At 36.5% G+C, this 21,426-nt stretch overlaps 2 protein-coding genes across 10 annotated transcripts; both read right to left on the reverse strand.

Moving 5' to 3' along the window:
* Window positions 1-198: 198 nt before the first annotated feature.
* Window positions 199-9,935, reverse strand: LOC137730288 (uncharacterized). 9 transcript variants are annotated; one of them, XM_068469352.1, is made up of 9 exons: window positions 9,131-9,935; window positions 8,018-8,100; window positions 5,839-5,934; window positions 5,656-5,712; window positions 5,466-5,564; window positions 4,986-5,014; window positions 4,381-4,448; window positions 3,878-4,112; window positions 199-2,656 (listed from the first exon to the last, which is right to left on the reverse strand). In XM_068469352.1, exons 6-9 carry the CDS (start codon window positions 5,006-5,008, stop codon window positions 2,542-2,544), a joined length of 441 nt encoding a protein of 146 aa, XP_068325453.1. In that variant the 5' UTR covers window positions 5,009-5,014; window positions 5,466-5,564; window positions 5,656-5,712; window positions 5,839-5,934; window positions 8,018-8,100; window positions 9,131-9,935; the 3' UTR covers window positions 199-2,541. The 9 variants fall into 9 exon arrangements, 6 of the variants coding, with proteins under 6 accessions (XP_068325453.1, XP_068325454.1, XP_068325450.1 ...); XM_068469348.1 differs by having other exon boundaries at window positions 200-2,656; window positions 4,986-5,067; XM_068469353.1 differs by lacking the exon at window positions 5,466-5,564.
* A 2,122-nt stretch (window positions 9,936-12,057) lies between these two features.
* LOC137729578 (polyphenol oxidase, chloroplastic-like) lies at window positions 12,058-14,361 on the reverse strand. The gene has a single exon (XM_068468553.1). It carries the CDS (start codon window positions 14,093-14,095, stop codon window positions 12,278-12,280), a length of 1,818 nt encoding a protein of 605 aa, XP_068324654.1. The 5' UTR covers window positions 14,096-14,361; the 3' UTR covers window positions 12,058-12,277.
* Between the last annotated feature and the right edge of the window lie 7,065 nt (window positions 14,362-21,426).

Below are 21,426 nucleotides of genomic sequence, written 5' to 3' on the forward strand. Positions count from 1 at the left end.
TATAGGGAGGTATTATTCTTTAACTTTTGCCTTTTATTCCTCCTTTTTCTTTTACTTTCAATTCACTTTACATTTTAGCATTTTCAAATGGAATTTTACAGTTTGGTTGTAGCATTTTCTGGTTTTTTTTTTTTTTCACTTCCCATTTTCAATTCATTCAATGATGTTTTCCCTTCAGTTGAATCTAACACTTTCGTGAAATCTCTTTCTGAACGCTGCTACAGATGCTTGATTTCTTCAAGTCCGCAACGATTGCAGAGGTAAGCTCTCCGATGAAATCATCTACTTCACACATTTTTTCCTTTTTACATATGGCTAAATTTTTTTCATAGATTTATGTATTTGTTTCCAGTGAATTCGAATTCAAATCGGAATTATATATTAGTAGAAACAAATTTCATGAATTTTTTTATTTGCGTGTTTGTGCTGGTTCTGTTCTTTAGCTACAAGCAAGTAATCTGCATATAATTTGTAGTTAGGATCTAATGTTTTTCGGCTTTTCAAGAGCAGCGGCAGGAGGTGCCTTTTCTTTTTTCTATTTTTTTAATTTCTAATTTCTAATTTCTAATTTTTATGCAAGATATGAAAATATTGTATGAATCTCATATACGATTATCACCAAATGTATGCATCTTTCGTGGAATTCTAGAGAAAATCCAAGCTGAATTCCTCTCTGATTGAAAGAAATTTAATACCAGAAAGCTTGTCTCCCGTTCTGATTTGAAGAAATTTTTTTCTCGGATTAAACTACTAGACTAATTGTAGTATTTTGTGGGTTCAATTAGGGATGTTTTTAGGGTCTTTTTTTTAAAGAATATATTGAATTAGTTTACTTGTTATTTACGTTATTCCATTGCGAACTTTGAAGGTGATCTCAATTCACCTGTTGTGATCACAGTTTGTGATTTTGCACTCCCTGATGGCAGGTCACTACTCGAAGCTAGAGAGACTTCTTCAGCCCTTGGTTAGTTAAAGCCTACATTAGAGTCAACTAGAAATTAGGCTTGCGCGTTGCCACGGGAACCAGCTGTTTCAGGCGTAAACAGATGAATAAAACACATTTAAGTTGAGTAAATTCCACACAATTATGAACAAACAAAAGGGTACATAAGTGACTGAGGTCGATAAGATAAGCAATTTTGCTTTTATATACATTCAAGTGAGTTGGCATATAACACATTGTACAATGAGTGAGAAGACACTGAACGTCTTTTATTAGAAAGAGATGGTTTCCAAAAAAGTTATGTTTCCTTAAGAAACAGAAGAAACATTTAGTTCACACATATAATATGTGTCCTGCAGTGTAGGCAGCCATTTCAACAGGTAATTAAAAATAGAAAGTGTTGAGGACTTGTAAAAGTAGCTAATTTTGTAACCACAACTGTTCAAAGGCAAAAATAAGCAGAAGGCTTGTTTCCATACGAAACTGAAGAAACAGAAGCAAGTTAAAGTTTATACATATTTTGCCCCTGCAGTTAAGACGGCAAAATATATGCCCTGCAACCTACATACCTCACTTGTGCAACATATGCCTTACACCGGAAAAACATCAAAAATCGAATACAAATTTGTAAATCATGGACGGATTTTGTTTGACATTTTTATAATCAAACCAAGTGGCAGCGTAGCACGTAAAATTACAAATTTGAAGCAACCAGAGAGCAGAAATTAAGATGTAGAGATATTCTCAAACTTGCAACATACTGTATGGAAGTTAACTGTAGAGGTTTGTGAAACAAACTACGGCATGAGTTGCAGTCAATTGTACAAAAACATAGTAGTTTAACTAAAAAATGCATGATGAAATGGATTCATAGTTTTCATGCATGACACAACTCTATATTATTCCATAAGTCAACTTAATATCATTCCACAAAGTGAAATTAGAATGATTACTTGTCGTAGAGAGGGCAATGCCACAATGAAGGCATATGGCGAAACTTAGTAACCTGTAGCATTCATTGCACTTTGTAGCCGATATGATTTTGCCTATCTGATGGCATTTGCCAACACAAAAAAGGTCACAAAAGGGATGCCAACTCTACTTTGATTCTTATGACATGCGATAAATAGAACAGATGGATGATGTTTTCCATATCAATAGCATACCAAGAAATGGAAAGGACACAACACAATAGCTTACTAATTCAAAAGACTAAATGAACTATAAATGGAGCAGTGGTTAATCGATCTTAGATAAAAATAAAGCTGCTGATGAGATAACTGATTCCTGGTGTGAGTCATCACTTCTACTTTTTATGGCAATGATTACTTCAAGTTCTCATGCATACTCAATTGATCAATAATATCGACAATATATCATTCATTTCAGAAGGATCATTACTAAACATCAACTAATCCGTAGTTACCTGTAGTTTGATAACTGGAAGCCTGAGGCTTAACAAATTTGTAGATGTTTAGTAATGACCCTCCTGAAGCTCTTTATCAATATCTATGCATGTGAAGTTAAGAAAGGCATGAAGAAACTGGAGTCAAGACAAAATTAATTTTAATTTAAGAATTTGAACAATGAACCTTGAATTAGTACACTTGGTGATATGGATTCCATGTTCCATCAAGACCACTCTGAACAAATGCGATATTTTGGCATGGATTCTTTGTTCCCATTCTCACTTTTGGCTTGGCATCTATTGCTCTGTTTAACATGTAACATTATATGTATTAATATATCATGTATATAAACAGATAGGTAACATATTGCATTGTGTGTATATAGAGTAATCTTTTTCTTATACCAAAAAATAGTTGGCAAAGAACACATTCAACCTGCAGATATAAGTTCTACTCAAGTTTATACCAAATTCATATAACATTTCCAAGTAAATTCATACAGAATTCGTTTAAAAATAAACAAAAAGTTTAGCAAGTTGGGCAAAATACTGCAATTGCTCAAAAGTCGAAAAAGCGGGGAAAAAAGGTAGTCAGCTTAGCATAATATACAAATTTTCAAGCGTTGAATTGCCTTGTTCGCAAATCAGTATTCTGTTATATATACAACCATTGAACTTATTATTTGAATCCAAAGCGGAAAAGTCAGGAAGACATTCACAAAACCAAATCAAATGCACCAAAGATCACATCAAAGAATAAATTATATAAAATGACAGATTAACAGAAACTCAGTAGAGATTAGAAAGAGAAAGAGAGACCGGAGGAAGTGGGAAAGTGAAGAGAGACATAGTTGTAGAGGTTAACGAAGGAAGCCATTGCCAAGAAATCAAGCTTGAATAATTAAAATTTATTGTTACAGATGATTAACCCTAAGGTTTCTCAATATCTGTGATCAAATGCATGTAAATGGTTAAATGAGTAATTTAGCTTGTTGATTTTTCTTCAGCCACCAGTGCAAAATTCATACGAATTCTCTCATATGCTTTGTAAATCTACCAAGATTGGTAATAACTTGCTACTCAGCAGAACATTCATTATTCACCCATTAGTATTTAGCATCTACACTGAGTAACATATATTGCTCAGTTAGGACTGTTATACCGATCATCCATGATCAATGTAATCATATATTTCATAGCTACACTCCCCATTGACATACACTGACATAGCATCTACTTTTTTGCGGACTTTATTTGCTCAGTTAAGCAATAACCAACATACACAATTTGACAATCATAGCAGCTACACCAATCATCCATAAATGGGCAGAAATACAAATACTATTATATTGGGGTTGTGGAACAAATAAACCAATCATCCAATTCGAATGTCGTTTGGAACAAATACACCAACCATTCAATTGGAATGGGGTTTGGTACGAATACATTTTTCCATTAATCGGATATTCAATTAACTGGGATTAAAAAAAGATTACCAAACAAAAGCCAATTTTAGTGTTTTATACCTGCCAATTCCAAAGGCCTGTATGAGCCCAAAATTGAGGGATGGTGACATCTCCAATTTCGAGTTGGGGATCTGCATTTCCTGCAATTCCAAAGGCCTGTATGAGCCCAAAATTGAGGGATGGTGACATCTCCAATTTCGAGATGGGGATCTGCGTTTCCTGCAATTCCATAGTGTACAACACCTTTCACCTTGAATAGGGTTTGTAGTAATTGAGTTGAGATGCCTGCATTGAGCTTTTCACAGGTTTCTAAATCAATTTTTTTCCAGCAGGTTTCTACAGAAAATACTTCAATAACATTAAATGATACGGGAAAGAAACGGTTCAGATTTACACTAAAAGATTTAATAATTGTGAAAGTCGAATCTAACGGTTAATACACTTGCAGTATTGAAGTCGGACACTGTTTCTACGTCATTTATTAAATACATTATCTATGATATGCACTGACCAAAGAAATTAATCAAAGTAAAACAGACGGTCATCTGCATAATTAAGCATACCTTGCTCAATCCAGTCATAACAATTATAACCCTTTTGTCTTCCAATCGTCCGATTCGAAAACTTCTTCCTGTCAAATTGAGTATGTAGAATTCGGTCCAAAGTTATTTTTCTTTCAATTACAATATTCTATGTATTTATAAATTTCAATGCAAAACGTGCAAAGGCAAGAAAAGCAACAACAACAAAACTCATATATACCATGAGCTATAAAGATAAACATTTTAGCAAATGATACTGATTTCCGCATACTCATTATTCTCCATATACACTCGTGTTTATTTTGGTCATTTGGTGTGAGAAGTCAGTTTCTTTTAGGAAACATATGTACATAGCAGTATAGCACTCAAAGAACACCCATGTAATTATATAAACTTAATGAATATATATATATATAACATTTTATCCAAATATGGTAGCTTTTGATCAGCCACAAAGCTTGTAGACTGAAGTTCTAACCAGAGAAATCTTTGAAAAAGGCAGATCACATTCATGAGGAAATAAAAACTTTATGTTCAAATGCGAAAAGCAAATCAAGAAACACAAAAACTTGAGAACTAATCGAAACCCAATAGAGAAAAACGAAAATCCAGAGAAACCCACTAACCTGTTGGAAAGAGTGATAGCCATGCAAACCTTCCCCATTTTGACAGGAAGAATAGCAGAGTGTGACATAACCATTCTGAAAACTATAGTAGCAGGTTTCCAAATCATTGAAGATAATAAATGAATAGCTAGAGACATTGAGAATAGTTTTCTTCATTACTTAAACAGTAGAATGTGTACAGGGCATAAATGAGGTTTGCTAATATAAGTGTCGCTAAAGCGTGCATATACATTGTGAGGTTTGCCAATATTTCCAGCTATTTCCAAGTGTGTGCTGGTGTGTTTTTTTCCTTTCAAATATGCAGTTTTTTTCATTTGAGTATAGATGTTAATATTTCTACAATTCAAGTGCCATTTTATTTCTTCACTTGGAAAAAGAACTAAGCCTTTTAAAGTGGCCGTGGTGGAAAGTAGTTGGACACCATCGACTCACTCCACATTTTGTACCTAAAATTTCCACTTCATTATGTTTTAGCCTTACCTATTCTCTTCCTTAATTTGGCTTTGCCTAACCAAAGTCTTTTCCTGTTTAAGGACGCCCGCCCTATGTTATTTCCTTCTCCACTGCATTCTCATCTTGCTAAAATTTATAACATCAAACGATCAGAATCTCAACCCATAATCAGTTTTACCCGCCCACAATAAATCAGAATCTCAAGCCAACAACTTACATTTGATTCGGGAAGTAAAGTGACTTGTGCAAATACTTCATCAGTGTCTGGTTCAGCCTATAATTCAGCAGAAAGAAACATATTATTCCCTCACAAGGCCCAATAACTTGAGTACAAAAGAAGCAGCTAAACAATTAAATCCAGAATTCTTAGTTTTCTTTATAAGAGCAGCCACCACACTACCTTCAATTATACATTGATAACCTGACAAAGAATCTTCGAAGCAAGATTATACACTGGCATCTGCTCATCAGCCAACTGATTAGTTGATGCCTCCACCTATTTTTGAAACCAGAAAATCCAATTAACAAAACCCAGAAACACAAAACATAATATGCATCAGCTACAAAAACCCAAATAAATAAATAAAACACACAAATTGCTATGTAAAAGCGACCATATTTTGACCCCAAAACAAAGATGTCATAGATGGAGGAAGAGAGAAGCGACAGAAGGGGAGAGATACTAACTCAACCCCACCAACTCTCTGCAGCCAACACAGTTATTCCCTCAACCCTACCCTCAAATCTTGTACCCAATCAACTCTCTTTCTGTCCCCCCTAATCGTGTACCCGCTGTCACCTTCTCTCTGAAACCAATCCCCTCTCCTATCTCCCCCAAATCACACCCCCACACTCTGCAACCAACCCCCTCTCCTCTCTCCCGCATATCACACCCCCACCCTGTGAAGGCACTGACACCAGACCACCTCCCTAGAAACCGGCCCTAAAAACCCATACACATACCTCCCTTACCCGTTCCCTTTCTCAAAGCAAAAAGAGTTTCAATTGACTTTATATATAAATTATACCTTTTTATGTTTAAACAATAATGTACATTGTATAATTACAGTTATAGTCCATGAATACAATTAGAGCAACTCCACCGTGGTGGATTGCTCGGGGGACAGCCTAGAGAAAAGGGCCCGAGGCCCTGTGGATCGGCTCCAGCGTGAAGGAGCCCGAGTGGAGGTGGAGGCCCGAGCTTCGGGCCTGTGAAGAATTGCCAGCCCGAGTGGATGTGACGCCAGGGCTGACATCAGCCTGGCGTCAGGTCTTTTATTTTTTTCCTGTCAGGCGCGTGCACCCCCCCCCACTCATGCGTGGGGGCGCGTCACCGACCCAGTTTCAGAAAAATCAGCCCACTTTTTCAGATTCAAATGTTACCGTTGGGAATCCACGTGGCATCTCACGGTCCGTTCGATCTCAACGGCTCTTGAACTTGGACCGTTCAATCTCAACGGTAAAAAAAATAAAAAAAAGTCTTATTTAATATCCACCGTTCGATCTGAGATCAACGGTCGATATTAATATGCTTTATAAATAAATAAATAAAAGAAAAAATAGTTTTAAAATTAAGAAAAGTTACCGTTGTGACACGTGGCACAATCTGGAGTGTTGGAATTCAAATTTTTTTATATCCAACGGCAGAAATTAATTAGTTGAATAAAAATTTTAAAAAAATTGTAAAAAAATCGAAAACAAATCTGAAATTTTTTTAAAAAAAATTGTTTTTACTTTTCTATAAATATCTTCTCATTATCATTTACCTTACACCACAATTTCATATTTTCTCAACTACTTTCAATCACATTCCTTTCTTTCTCTCAAAGTTTCAATCCATTTTTTTTCAACAAAATGACTACTGATGCAGGTACAAAATGGTCGTATCTTATCTGAAATCCATCCCCAATAATTGTCTTTTCGGATTTTATGACAAATGGCGCAACGAGAACGATTAAAAATCTTATCCGAAATTATAAATAAAATTATTTTGTATTATTTAATAATACTTCAGATAATGACACGTGACACAATGAGAACAATTAAAAATCTTATCCGAAATTACAATTAAAATTATTTTGTATTATTTTATAAATAAAAAAAATACTAATATTTTATTGCCTATTGCCAGGGCTATTAAAGTGTAACGGTGGTAATGCAAAAGACGATTACTGTTCATTAAGGGCGATTGAATAGTGAATAGCCTTGGGGGGGGGGGGGGGGGGGGGAGGGCTCCCACGCTAGAGTTGCTCTTAGAGGCCTTTGAATTTCTTTGCAAGAGAAGATTTATACGGAAAAGCAACTGCAAATATACAGACAGGGAATTTGAGGTTTGTGGTTCACCTACACAACAATTTCTTACTATATAGATACAACTGAGTAGTGAGAGAGCTTTAGATAATACTATTCAAGTCCACAGGTAATTATAAACTATAATCATATAATATCTCACAATAAAAATCAATGTGACTAAAAACAAATGATATATATCAACTTTGATGATTTCTCTTATTTTCCCTCTCTTTCTCAGGAATCAAACAGCAATCGAAAATTACCAAAAACTGAAAAGATTGAAGTACCTGGGCAAGTTGGAATGCCTGGGTTGCCATCACCACTTGGTGTAAAAAAAATCACGGTGGGCATCTTCAAGAGCACCCAAACCCTTCATCCACAAACGTATGTATAAAAATCAACAAAATAATCTTGTGATTGCATTAATCCGTATAAAAAAATACGCTAAATTCATAGTTGGGGTGCAAAGAACCTAATTTTCAGCAATCCAGAGTCACAGATCCAAGGCATTCAAGCACACAACAGAGAAGAGAGTATATTTTGAGGCACAAACCGAGTCTCCACTCCTATTAATCAAACCCTCAACCTTACATGTTTTGAGGGGGAGGAGCACGACTTGGTTACGGAGACCAATTTCTATCAATCTCTTTTAGTTATATAGAGATTTAATATTTCAAGCATCAAATGCATTGAACATTTGGTACTTGATATGAACATTTGATAACTGAGAAGCATAACTTTTTGTCTTGTCCAACATTTAAGCTATAAATGTTTTGTTACTTGTCGTATCTCGTTTTATATAGTGGTGAATTTGCATCCTTAACTACTGATTAGTCTTGTATCTCCTATGTTCAGATCAAATTCTATTTTTTAGTGATGCAGCTGTGGCAACAGGGACTAAAAGTTTGGTCTAAAGCTACAACAGGGACTAATTCTATGATCAAGATGGGGAATATTCGTCCTCTTACAGGGTCTGCTGGAGAGATCAGAAACAATTGCAGGGCTGTTAACGCATGAAATATGTCTAGCCAGCAGTGGACTTGCATTCTGCAAGAGTATTGTCCTAGCTCCTGATTGCTTTAATGCCTTAGGGGAATCTTTTATGTAGACTGTATGTGGAATGAATTTCTTTTATTTTCTTTTGAGATATATATAAAGTTTCAACATATCCAATTCAAATTAGCGCATATCCAAATTCCAATTCAATAAACCACACATCCAAATCAATTCAAACTAAATACCTAATATTCAATCACATATCCAATTCAAACTACATGACTAATATACAATAACATGTCCAATCTTTATGCACATTTTCAAAACAGATTTAGAACACTATAAAATCTACTTAGCAGCAGAACATAAACATAAAAATCCAACACAGAGACAAAGCAGCATACCAATTCCCTATCTTGTATGCTCTTTTCAGCTGGATCTTCTTAACTCGTTTCAAAACTTCTCCCATGCATTCTGTTGCACCCTGCAAATTTGTTAACTCAACTTAATAAGTAACACTCTAATTATTTCTTAGCCAAAACTAAGCCGACAGAGGGATGAGAAGCAACAGAGGGATGGAAAAAAAATCTACCAACAGAGGGATGAGAAGCAAACACCAGGAAATTATCAGGAAGCACAGAAATTAGCACGGTGAAACCAAAAAATTCGAAATATGGTGTTAACAAAGCAAACGGAAAACAAAACAATAAACAATGATTTGCAAACAGTGCATAACCTGTTGAACCAGAGCAAAAAAGTGAAAACCCATACCCTCCCATACACCCCTCTGTCACTCTCCTCACTGACCCTGCGCACTAACCCATTAATTAACCCCCAAAAATGCACACAGCCATGCTTTCTCCTCCCTCTGTCAATCTCTATCTCCCTATCCATCTCTCTCTATAAAATCACAAATCCCCCAAAACCGGACCTAACATACTAAACAATTAGAAAATCTAAGGCACCATTAAAGAAAACAATTTTAAAAAGGAACTTATCTTTGGATTTGAGGCATGCAGCGCAAGATCCGGCACACCCCACCCTCAGTAGGGTTTGTTGATGACCCCTACCCCGTCTCCCTGAAATCCCGACGACCCATATGGTCTTCTCTGACCATACCGACCCTCCCATCTGCAGCAACTGTGCCAAGACCCCTACCCCTCCCCCTCGCTCTCCTTCCATCGCCATCTCTCTCTCTCTCTCTCTCTCTCTCTCGCAGACCCTCCCCGAAACCCTAATTGAACGACAGCAAATGATACCTACCCGGTGACCCCCTATCTCTCCCAAAACGGAGAGGACAAAATTACCCTTCTTAATAGATCATCCCCACCATCGGATTGTAATCTTAGATGGGCAAAAATGTAGTTAAATAATTTGGGCCTCACTGAGGGCCGGGCTTCCCAGCCAAAACCAACACATTTGGGCCTGGCTGAAGGCCGGGCTGCTGACCCAAAACCAACAGAAAGATCAATGGCATGGTTGTAAATAATCTGAAATTCGGATTGAAACACTATTCATTTCTACAGTGCCAATTCCAAACCTTTCTTTAGACTAAAGTAATATCATGGATTCTCTATTCCTTATTTAGTAATAACTTGATTTATGCAACCCTCAAGTTTAATTAGCCATGTAAATTGAACTTTTTCCTGCTTTAATGTAGAGGCAGTTCAATTCGCTGACGGGTTAGCATTAGCAAAGGTTGGTTCAATTGTAATTACTTATCTCTATGAAGAAGAATAAATGAAATATATAGTTGTGAACGAAAAGATAAAAGAATCCCCAGTTTTTAATGGCTTTGTATCCATGGTTGCCAATTTTTTTATTTATTATTATTACAACAATTCTGAAAGGAACTCAATTTTCGGAGTCTTCAGTTATTGTTAACTTTTTTAATCCAAAGTTTTTTTTTTTTTCACCTTTTGGTTTAGGCTTCTCTAAGATATCGAAGCTATATTTAATGATTTCGTGTTTTTTTTAATTGTGTTACATCTTAATTTGATGGTGTTTACAGAAGGATACATGTGGATGTAGCAACTGTTTTGTAAGAGCCAAAGAAACTGTACACGTGCTATTTCATCCCACTGATGGAGACGCTATTGATATTGAGTAATCTTCGAAGAAAGTCACCTCTTCAGAGAAGTAATCTGGCATCATTCGTTAAGTACTTTCCAAGCTACGGACTTCACTAATCCCGGGTTTTAGTTTGTTTCTAATTTATTGAGTTTTTAGGGGCATATTCCGTAATTAAAGGGGAAGGACGCTGGGTTCCAGTTTGGTTTCGAAATCTTGAATCTGGTCAAATGAAAGAATCAAAATTCAAAGATAATATGCCACTAATCATAGGACTCTGACTTCCAACTCTGCTGCTGCACTGAAGCATCATACTTTTCTTCATACGTCGGAAACATATTCTGTTTTTTTGGTTTTTTTTTTTTTTTTTTTTTTTTTATTACTAATATTAGTAGCTTTTTAGGGTTTTAACTATTTGATTTCACACATTCATTACAGACACAGTAAATAGTTACCTTTTAAATTCGTATAAGCATGGATTTTTTGCTTTTGTTTTTATTGTTGTTGCCTTGATTGCAGTTATCTGACTGATTAATACTCCATGATGTATTGAACAATATTGTGTGGCTCAAAGAATTTCGTATGTTTTTACGCGTATTTTTGTACTCTGAATAATTCTAATCAAATTCCATTGCTCCTAAGCTAAGGTCATAATTTGTAGCATATAAGGGAAGGTTAGCAGACACTTGCCAATTATCCAAAGCCGGATGTTAAGGTCTTTAAGATTAATATCTTTTTGTATGTGTAGGATATGCTTGGAAAAGGTTTCAACTTTATTTTTTATTTGTTAGATGATCAATTGATGTATTTTATGACAGTTGATCTACAAGATATAAAGATGATTTCTTTGTTTATGTATACTGTTTAATTATATCAATGGAAATTGGTGCTGCCATTGTGGCAGTGGATGAATTTCTGGCTTTTGAGATAAAGTAGTAAAAAAATTTGATTTCTTTTTTCTTTACATGCTTTTCTTTTAATTTTGCAGGAATTCTCACGTTGCTTTGATTAAGTTATACATGGCCATGATAAGGTATTGCTCATCCCCAGAAACATTTTGTACATGTGTGGCATTAATATATTTTGTTTTCTTATTGAATTTGTTTTCATTCAATGGGGTTGGCGAGCTAAACATCAAGTGGCTTTTTAATCGTGTTGAAATTGAAGTCCTAATTTTGGTAGTTTGTTCATAATTAGTGTGTTATATTGTTTTCTTGTGTGTTTTATGTGTTTGTCAATTTATGGGAATCTTCACAAGAAATGTTGTGTACAAAGATATTTTGCTTCGATCAAATATATAGTAAGGTTACATTCATTCTTTTAATGTTTAATTCACTTTTCAAATCCACATAAATAAATACATTTAAATTGTACAAATCGCGCATAAAATGCCGTAATTATAAAAGGATCTTCAGCACGTGCGTGAGCGCGTGCAGGGAGGCTAGTTAATTAGAAACTAAAAAGGTTTCAGCACAATATGTTCAAGCAAGAAGTTCAATCTTGATGCTACCGATCTTAACAGCCTGAGTGCCGAACCTGGGCACTAAAGTCACCACCACACTCTCATCATCTTCTGCACCCAAATCCTCCAACAAGTCCGTTAACCCCAACCTTAAACAACCCTTGCTTCTCTTATTTTCCTTGTGCTTATGTGGCACACTCACAAAACTCCCAGCAAACTCGCTATTGACGGGTCCACTCGGTGCCTCATCATCGTCCACGTCATTCACGCACACATCAAACTTCACAGCCACATCTTTGTCAAACTCAATCCCATCAATCACCAATATCTCCTCCTCATCCTCTTTCTCCTTCTTGCTCCTCTTCTTCTGCTTCGGCCTTGGCACCACCGTACTTATCTTCGTCTCCAAACTTACTGGAAAATCTTTACTCGCCACCAGCTTCCCTAATGACGTCGTCTCAGCGGCCTTCGCCGCTCCAGCCGCCTTTGTCCGACGTGGCGTCGGTCTAGTCTTGAGCCATGGAATCTCAACATCTTCATACGTATACCCTAGCTTTTTATTATCAAGACAGTCCCTCACCCTGACCCTAACAAGCTCAGCATTCTCGTCATAAAACAAGAACCCCGAATCCAACCAATCCGGATCGTTAATATCTTTATTTTTAGTCCCGAAACTTTTCCAAATATTCCACATTCGATCCACATTCGAATGGTGCGCAAAAAATATTGGATCCCTTCCAGCGGAGTAAAAATTCCCCATGTCTTCAATATTAGGTTGCGTGTTATCTCCGGTCCATAAATGAACCGGACCATGTGGGGCCGTTTCGATTGAACCCTGCCCTGGATCTGGTTCGGTGCCAGCCCTCAAGGGCGCACCAAAGAACAACAGCTGTTTCTTGGCGTTGGAAATCATCTGCCTATACATGAGTTTGAGGTTGGCGTCGATTCGAGCATCGTTGGAAATTGTTTCATCCGTGCCGTTGAAGTCAAGATCGATGAGAGTCGGCGGCTGATGGCTGGCAGCGCGGAGCTTGTCGTAAAGCGGAGAGTCCGGGTTAGTGTACAAGGCAGGGATTTGCATGCCAGCTGGCGCGTCATAGTTCCAAAACGGCAACGCGAACGTCGGATCGCCTATGAGTTTGCCCAAGATTCTTTCGTAGAAGTATAGGTAGTAACGATGGAAGGGGAAGAAAAGCCAGCAATTATGGATTTGGAGCTCGAGGTTGGGGAAGCCGACTTCATCGTACGCGCCGTCGCAATAGGCACAGTGGATATCGGCTTGCTGGGAGAAGCTACGCGGATCGTCGTCAGGGAGGGCTTTCATGAGCTCGATGGCTTTTGAGTATTTTTCGATGTAGGCTTTATCCACGGCCTGAGCCGCCGGCCTGACGCGGAGTTTGGCAGGGGAGGGGAATTTGAAGTCTACGATTTTTTGGGACGTTGGCGGGCAGCAGTTGGTTGGGAGTGCTCCACTTGGTAAGTCCGCAGGTCCGCATTTGTCTATGTCAGGCGGCGACACTGGCTTTGCAAAAGCCAAGTGGTCGCTGCCAAGACCAGCCACTCCACCATACAGGCCTCCAAGACCTATGAGTACATTTCTTCTGTCTAGGTTTACTGGAGAAGGGTTTTCATTGTCGTGATCGTTGGAGCTAGTGGAAGGGTTTTTGTTTTGGTCACTACTATTATTTGTGGCTTTGCATGAGACAGCTTGTAAATTGGAATGCCTAGGGTTTCGAAATAAGGAAGTTCGGTGGTACTTTTGGGAGAAAGGGGAGAGGGAGGTTGTGGGGATGATACTTGTGGTGGAGGTGACGAGTAGAGGTGACATAGAAGCCATGGTTACTTGACTCTGAATAATACGGGCTTTTCCTTTATAATGTTTTCTAGGTTGTACTTTTCTTTGCACAGTCGGCAGGCCGTACACATTTGTCGGTCCTTATGGATTTGACAAGGAATACTGCGTGGTCATCTAGTACACGACAACCATGCACTATAGCACGTGGCATGTTTTTATAGATGGAGAGAGAATCGAGTAAGGTTCACGAGCAATAATATTTGATCTATACATGTCTATATATATAATTAGGATTGAAGGCTACACGCGTTTTGCAGAGCTTATTTTGTTACATATTTTAACAATCTAAGTGCTTGCTTATCTTTTAGGTTTTCTCTTAAACATCATGTCTATAAAAAATCATCAAAATTCAAACTATACGACCATTAGATCAAATGATAATCATTTAAGTGTTTATTTACAAAATATATTCATTCATTTTCTTCACTACAAATGAGTAAATTAACGATTTTATAATTTGTCTAATTTTTTGCATTGATTATTTATGAATGTTGAATTGAAATATAGACGATTCAAAAATCGTTAATATACATTACAAAATAGATTTTACAAAAAAGTGTCAAAATATCTATAAAAAATGGACGGTCTGCATGGCTTGGAAATTGGAATAGATTCGAAAAACGTGCTTTTTGTAGCAAGTTGTAGGAAAGTTTGCTTGGACTTTCACAACCGTAAATAAATTAAACTGTTCGCTTTCTTAGGAAAAAGAAGTGGCCCTAGTTTCCCTTTGATTTTTAAAGCACGGTGGGAGACAGCTGTTATTTACTATATATTGCAAGTCGTATGAATACAATGATCATAGTTTCTACATTGATGCTCTAATTCTAATGTTTTACACGTGTACGCCAAAATATTTTAATATTAGTTTTAGCGTTATGAAAGCAATAATGTTATTCTTATCATGTTTTTGTATCATAGTTATATACCATTTTAGATGACATTTGATTTGAACAGTCATATCATCTAAATTAATTAGCATTTAATTTAAAAATATTAATCAATAATTAATAAAAAGATTGTTAATTAAATGATGATTATGGTATAGAATAAGTCTCCTTCTTCCTTCCCCTGCTTCTTCTTCCTTCTTCTTTCTTTTTCACACCAATTTTTTTATTGATTTATGTTGATTTCCATGATTATGGTCAATCTTTATAGAATTTACTTGTATACCACAATCACCATAAATTTCTATCTCCAGACTCATGCCATGTAGCCCTAATCCTTATTCCCCTTCAAGTATTTTTGTCTCCAATCTTCTTTGGTACACCATGTTTGTTCATCTCGTGATTTTTTTTTCTTTTCATTTTTTTTGTGTGGTTTAAAAGAAGGATTTTATATGATTATTTCATTAAGTAACGCCTATCAGCTTTCATGCGAATTAAGAGTCAAAATCAAATTTGTCTATCGGATTAGGGTTCTGTTGACCCTAAAAATTATAAAGCCTATGTGGCGCGCATGCCGAGTAACTAATGAACTAACTATATCCTTCGGTTAATGCGGGGTGTGCCAACTTGTCGGCTGAGGAGTAAAATTTGTTGATGTTGCGTTGAGCGCGTTGCTGACTTCTTGATCTTGCAATTGCGGTCGAGGAAGGAACAAATCTCTGCCTTTAGGTTCTCGAGCCTGAAGACAAGGCTGCTAGTTCTGCGAAGTTTAATATCAAATTCGGCTCTCAGGATGCCGAATGTAATAACTTGTAACACCTTACTTCGCCAAGAAGGCTAATAAGATGACCTCTGCCAATAAGGATTCTGAAACCCTTCTCGACCGAGACGTAGATAGGTAACCAGTCGGCCTCGACGCAATGTTGTTTATCCAAACTGAAGGTGCTCCTTAGTCAGCTGATTCTACGACAACAATATTGTTTATCCAAATTGAAGGTGTTCACTGGTTGCCTTCGCAGTGCTGTTTATCCAAACTGAATATGTGTTAGCAGAAAAAGAAAATAAAAAATCTCAAGATGTTTGAGAGGTTTGCGCAAGGCAGTTATGTGTTGAATTGGAAGTCCTCTTCTCGTTGCCACTACCTTTGTATTTATAGCATTCATATCTTCTACTGGGCACGGCCATATAATTTTGTAGAGTCCAACTACAACTCTAATTCACGGAACTGAACTTGATCTGCATCAGAAACCAAGGCATATCCTTTAACTTGCTCCGTGAGATTTTTCCTTTGACTTTTCAAATGTAAAAAAAGTTAGGTTTATCACATCTCATAAGAAATCTAGTCCAGCTAGGCTTTTATCAAAACTCCAGTAGCTTTCAAACCCTAGGCTTATCACATCACCACATCACCACCAAAAACTTAACTTTCCTAGGCTCTCATTATCTTTTACCAAAATTGTCACATGCATCCTGAACTTCAAATTCATTTTTGATTTTCACCTTATTTTAAAGGGATAATAATCAATTTGAACCACCTGATGCCACCCACATATTCACACGCCAAAACACCCAAATCAACTTGAATTGTGCTGCCCCGTTTCCAGTTGGAAATACATATCTCATATTTCATAATAAACTATTATTAAAAGATAATTATGATAAAACATCATAACATTATCCTCTAACAATAACAAAATAAATTATCTCCATTTTTCATCTGACGGTGTGAAGCTATGCTTACTCAATAGTCTTGTTTGCACAGGCCGATAATGTAAAATTGGATCCGAACAAGTTCATACCCAATTAAATTACTAACGCCAGAGGGAAATTTTGAAGTCTGCAATTTTCCTTATTTAAGTGTTTTAATTAATAAGAAAATTGAAATTAAACGATTTAGCTTGTCTAACTCATCTACCATCTAAGATGGTAAAGAAATGTGATATAAAATTGTGGTAAGAATAGCATTACTCTTATCGAAATTACAACAAAATAAAAAATAAAAAAAAAGCTGATTCAATATTTAGTTATTAAGAAAAATATAAAAAGGGAAGTGTTATTGGCACTTCAAAAATCTTATTTTACACTCCTCACAAGTGTATTTTTTTTCTAAATATAAAAAGTTTGGAGGTAGAATGAGAATTTTAGAGTACCAATAACAATTCCCTATAAAAAAAAATGATCAAGTAACTATCCAATACCCATGTATTGAGTGCTTTGTTTGAAAATTTTCAGAATGATATTGTTTTTCCTATTTTAATTGAGTGTGTCGTCCCTGTTGAGAATAAATCTCACATTATAGGGAGAGGGATCTTGCATGGATGGGATGAGGGACCTTGCATGAGTTTATAAATAAGTTGGGTTACTTACTCACTTTCCATATTGTCAATTGATTTTATGGTGAAACATTAACTTTCTTCATGGTATCAGAGCAGGTTGTCCCACGTGTGAAGTCAAACACCCACACGCGCTACACGTCACCCCGTTATGTTGTTCACATGTTAGGCTTGAAAATTTGTCACACATGAAGGAACGTGTTGAGAATAAATTCCACATATTCGACGGATCCGTCTTAGCTTTCTTCCTTACTATTAAATTCTTAATTATGTGCAAATAGTACAAACATAGCACAACAATCTGAATAAAATAACTTCAAGTTTGTTCTTACCTATAAATTCAGTGATACAATAATTCGGGTTTGTTTGTTTTTTCCTTCTTAAGGAAATTCCCAATCCAACCAAAAAAATGAAATTCACAAGAGAATAGCAGCACGAACAATTGTAGCTTTCTTCTTCGATAAGCCTTGGGGAAACAGAAAAGGGAAAACCGGACTTCAACCCTAATTTCTCCCAACGTCGCACCACTCTCTATTTTCTCTCTCGCTCCCTCTCTCTCGCCGTCCTCTATTGCTCGAACTGTCTCCAACTTCCTCTGTTTGGTTCCAGGGGAAGATGGTAAAACAGCAGGGGCAAGAAATTGTGACAAGGTTAGATTTGGGTAGTAATCTGGTAGGTCCAATCCACACCCCTGTCATCTGTGCTACTAAGTAGGATTGCATGCATGTGGTCCTTTTTTCAACAAATGAATAGCTACTTCCATTGGATTACGATTGCATGTGTGTGGTCATTATTCCAACAAATCAATAGCTACTTCCATTGGATTACGATTGCATACATGTGGTCATTATTCCAACAAATCAATAGCTACTTCCATTGGATTAGGATTGCATGCCCGTGATCTTTATTCAAACAAATCACTTTTGACCACATACTGTGATGGAATTTTTACCGCATGTAAAAATAGGGATAAAAATACTTAAAAATACTTGTAAGAAAATAAGGTAGTTGTAGTATAAACGGCTCAAGTAAAGTCGTTTTCCGCTGAAATTGAATGAATAATTTATGTAAATACCAAATCTTATTTGAAAACAAAGATTGAAAATGGTTGATTTTGAATTAAAAATAATAAAAACGAGTTTAATTAAAATGATTTAAGAAATTAGCAAAGTAAAGAAAACAAAAGAAAAGAGTTTTGAAAACCAAATTGTAAAAACCTAGGGTTCCGCCATCTCCTTAACAATCCTATGTAGATTTACCAATTATTTATGAATTATCCATGCAACTTTGAAGGTTAGGTTTTCCTTATGCATATTCTACTTGTGGCATTCAAGTTAGAACATATATCAAACATGCAATCCGTCTGTGGCATTCAGATCAAATATAAATATACATGACTCATATGCTTTGTGAAAGCCCTTTGAAAAACCACGCAACCCCTAAGACGTGACATTCACCCTAGGTGAAATTACTACTATCAATCACAAGAAGCAATACTAAATTCCCCGGTGGCATTCCGACTAAATTACTTCCGATTACTTATTTAAACATTATAATGGTAGCTAAGCATTAAGATATAGAGACAGTTTAAAGCACAGTGATTAATAATTCAAAGTATGCATGCATAATATCATAAGCAATTAAATAAAAACTACATATTCATGCTAAGGCTCAGGGCATCACCCTAACAAATGAAACTAGTTACAAACAACCATAAAAAAATATAAATTTTATTGAAATAGAAAAAGGATAGAGAACATCTATAAAATAAACTTCAAAAACTCTCTAGAGTAGTGCGTGCGTTCTCCTCCAATGTTGCGCAAAAAACCCGAATGGCTAACAAGCCTTATTTGTACTACTCTAATTAAAATCCTCCTAGCAAAATGTCTTAGAATAAAACTAGGAAACCTAATAAATTGAAATAAAATAGGAAACATAATCCTAAATTAATTTGGTAAATTTGCCCAAAAATCTGCACAGCCACGTTTTGGAGCTAAATCAGCTCCAAAACTGACCCAAAATAGTTGGATTTAAAGCTTGGACTATTCTGAACACCTCTCCAGAAGGCCAGGATGTAACGACCCGTCCCTAAAAATTATGATTTTTATAATTTTTAAATGTGAATTTAAGAAAATGCCCTTTGAGGCAAAGTGTTGACTCTTGTTGATTGTCGTGTCATGTCATGTAAGACTCGTTTTCTTGACGTATTCTCATAGTACTCGTTGCTACGAACGCGTGGGCAAAACAAAATATAATTTGGTGTTATAACGAAGATTCTACGAACCTTTAAACGTCGAGGGCATTTAGGTAAATTGACAATTGAACGTGTGAAATTGGTTGCGTGCCACGTGGGACCCACAAATTGGTCCCCATTTTTCTGGATTCTTCTTTTCCTCTTCTTCTTTCTCCTATGACCCTCTTCTCAACTCATATATATCTCTCTCGCCTTCAACTCCCTCCTCGTGACACTTAAGCACCAATCCACCTTCCCGACGAATTAACGTCTGGAAAATCACCATATTCTTACTATCTTCGGACCTAGAAACCTGAATCAAATTTTGTTTTCTCGGAATATTGTGCACGGATGCCATTTCAAGAACCTTCATTGGAGCCGTGGGTTTCCCTTCAGTTTCAGAAAATTTCCAGCCATCTTTTGAACTCTAAATAGGTATAAATCGATTCTTCTCGTTGATTAGATAAATTTTCATGTTTGGATCATTTATTTTGGTGAAGAAATGAGAAAGTTATAACGATTTAATGTTTGCCCAGTTTCCGGCGACCTCTGCCACTCTCGAGTCATTTTCTAGTAAAATCACGGCGAGATAGTCATTTCCAAGGTACCAATCTCTTTGTCTCATCGACAACTATGATTTTTGTTGTTGAAACAAATCACATTGGGCCTTGTGGCCCAAAACTAACCCGAGGTCTACAACGAACATATTCGTTTGATTAATTAACATATTAATAATCCTAGCCATAAATAATTAAACCATTTAATTATCCTTACTCATCTCTGTTGTTTCTTCAATCTCTACCTTACTCGGTGCACGATCCATTAGGTTCTTTTTACCGAGGCAATGGACGATTAGATTTCGTTAAGTATTGACAAAGTTATGGACGTTGAAAGGTTGCCCAGAAATTCTGGCGAATTTCCCTATTTTCCAGCAGACAGCCGTCTTTCAGGCCATTTCTACCATTTGGACTCCAATTAGGCACCGATCGTTTGTGACGCCTCGATGTTTATGCTAGGGAGTTGTAGCGCGAACTTCATGTGAGTGGGCTTTTGGTTTTCTATATATATGTATATATGTTTTACATTTTCCCAGAAACTGTTTTAAATAAGCGTATATTTTTAAGTGCCATGTCAGACTTGCATTTCATTTTAGTATATGCATATGTCTATGCATAATATTGTATGATGTTGCGGAGACCAGGTAAACTTCATGTGAGTACTGTAGGATGATAGTGGTTGCATTGTTTATGGTTATATATAGATGCATTTAGAGCTCATTATCCTGTACGTCGGTGTTAGTGCTCCCACACGTGGCCAGGGCACAATCCTTCACATGATGATCACATCCCGCACTGCACGCTCACCTTGGATCCAAGTTTGGTGCACAGCCCTTTGGTACATACCACATTAGGTGGTTCCGACACGTAGGTGACCCTCAACTATTCGCACAACCTTCACCTGATAGTAGCATTTGAGCATACTTATTTACACTCAGCCTTGTTGTATAGACCATAATAGGTGGTTCCAACTAGTGTACAGACATACCTGATGAGCTATAGGTTCAGCTGTACAGGTCACCTTAGGTGATTTCGGCTGGCATATCATTTTACATTGATTTATTTCACCTGGCTTACTTATTTCATTGCTGAGATACTTGACATGGCATATACTTGGTTTTTCACTACTCTTGAGCATGATTTCCATATACGTATTTAGTATTATTTTATGGGAAATTATGCGGGTTTTACGATGAGGGGTTATTATTTTTGAAAAGAGAAATGGTTTCAAAAAACTTTGATTTTGCCTACTCACATTTTCTGTTTTTCACCCTCCAGGTTTTAGCTATTGAAAATTTCATGTCGA

Source organism: Pyrus communis, chromosome 3 (genome assembly GCF_963583255.1).
Source record: "Pyrus communis chromosome 3, drPyrComm1.1, whole genome shotgun sequence".
Classification (NCBI taxonomy): domain Eukaryota; kingdom Viridiplantae; phylum Streptophyta; class Magnoliopsida; order Rosales; family Rosaceae; genus Pyrus; species Pyrus communis.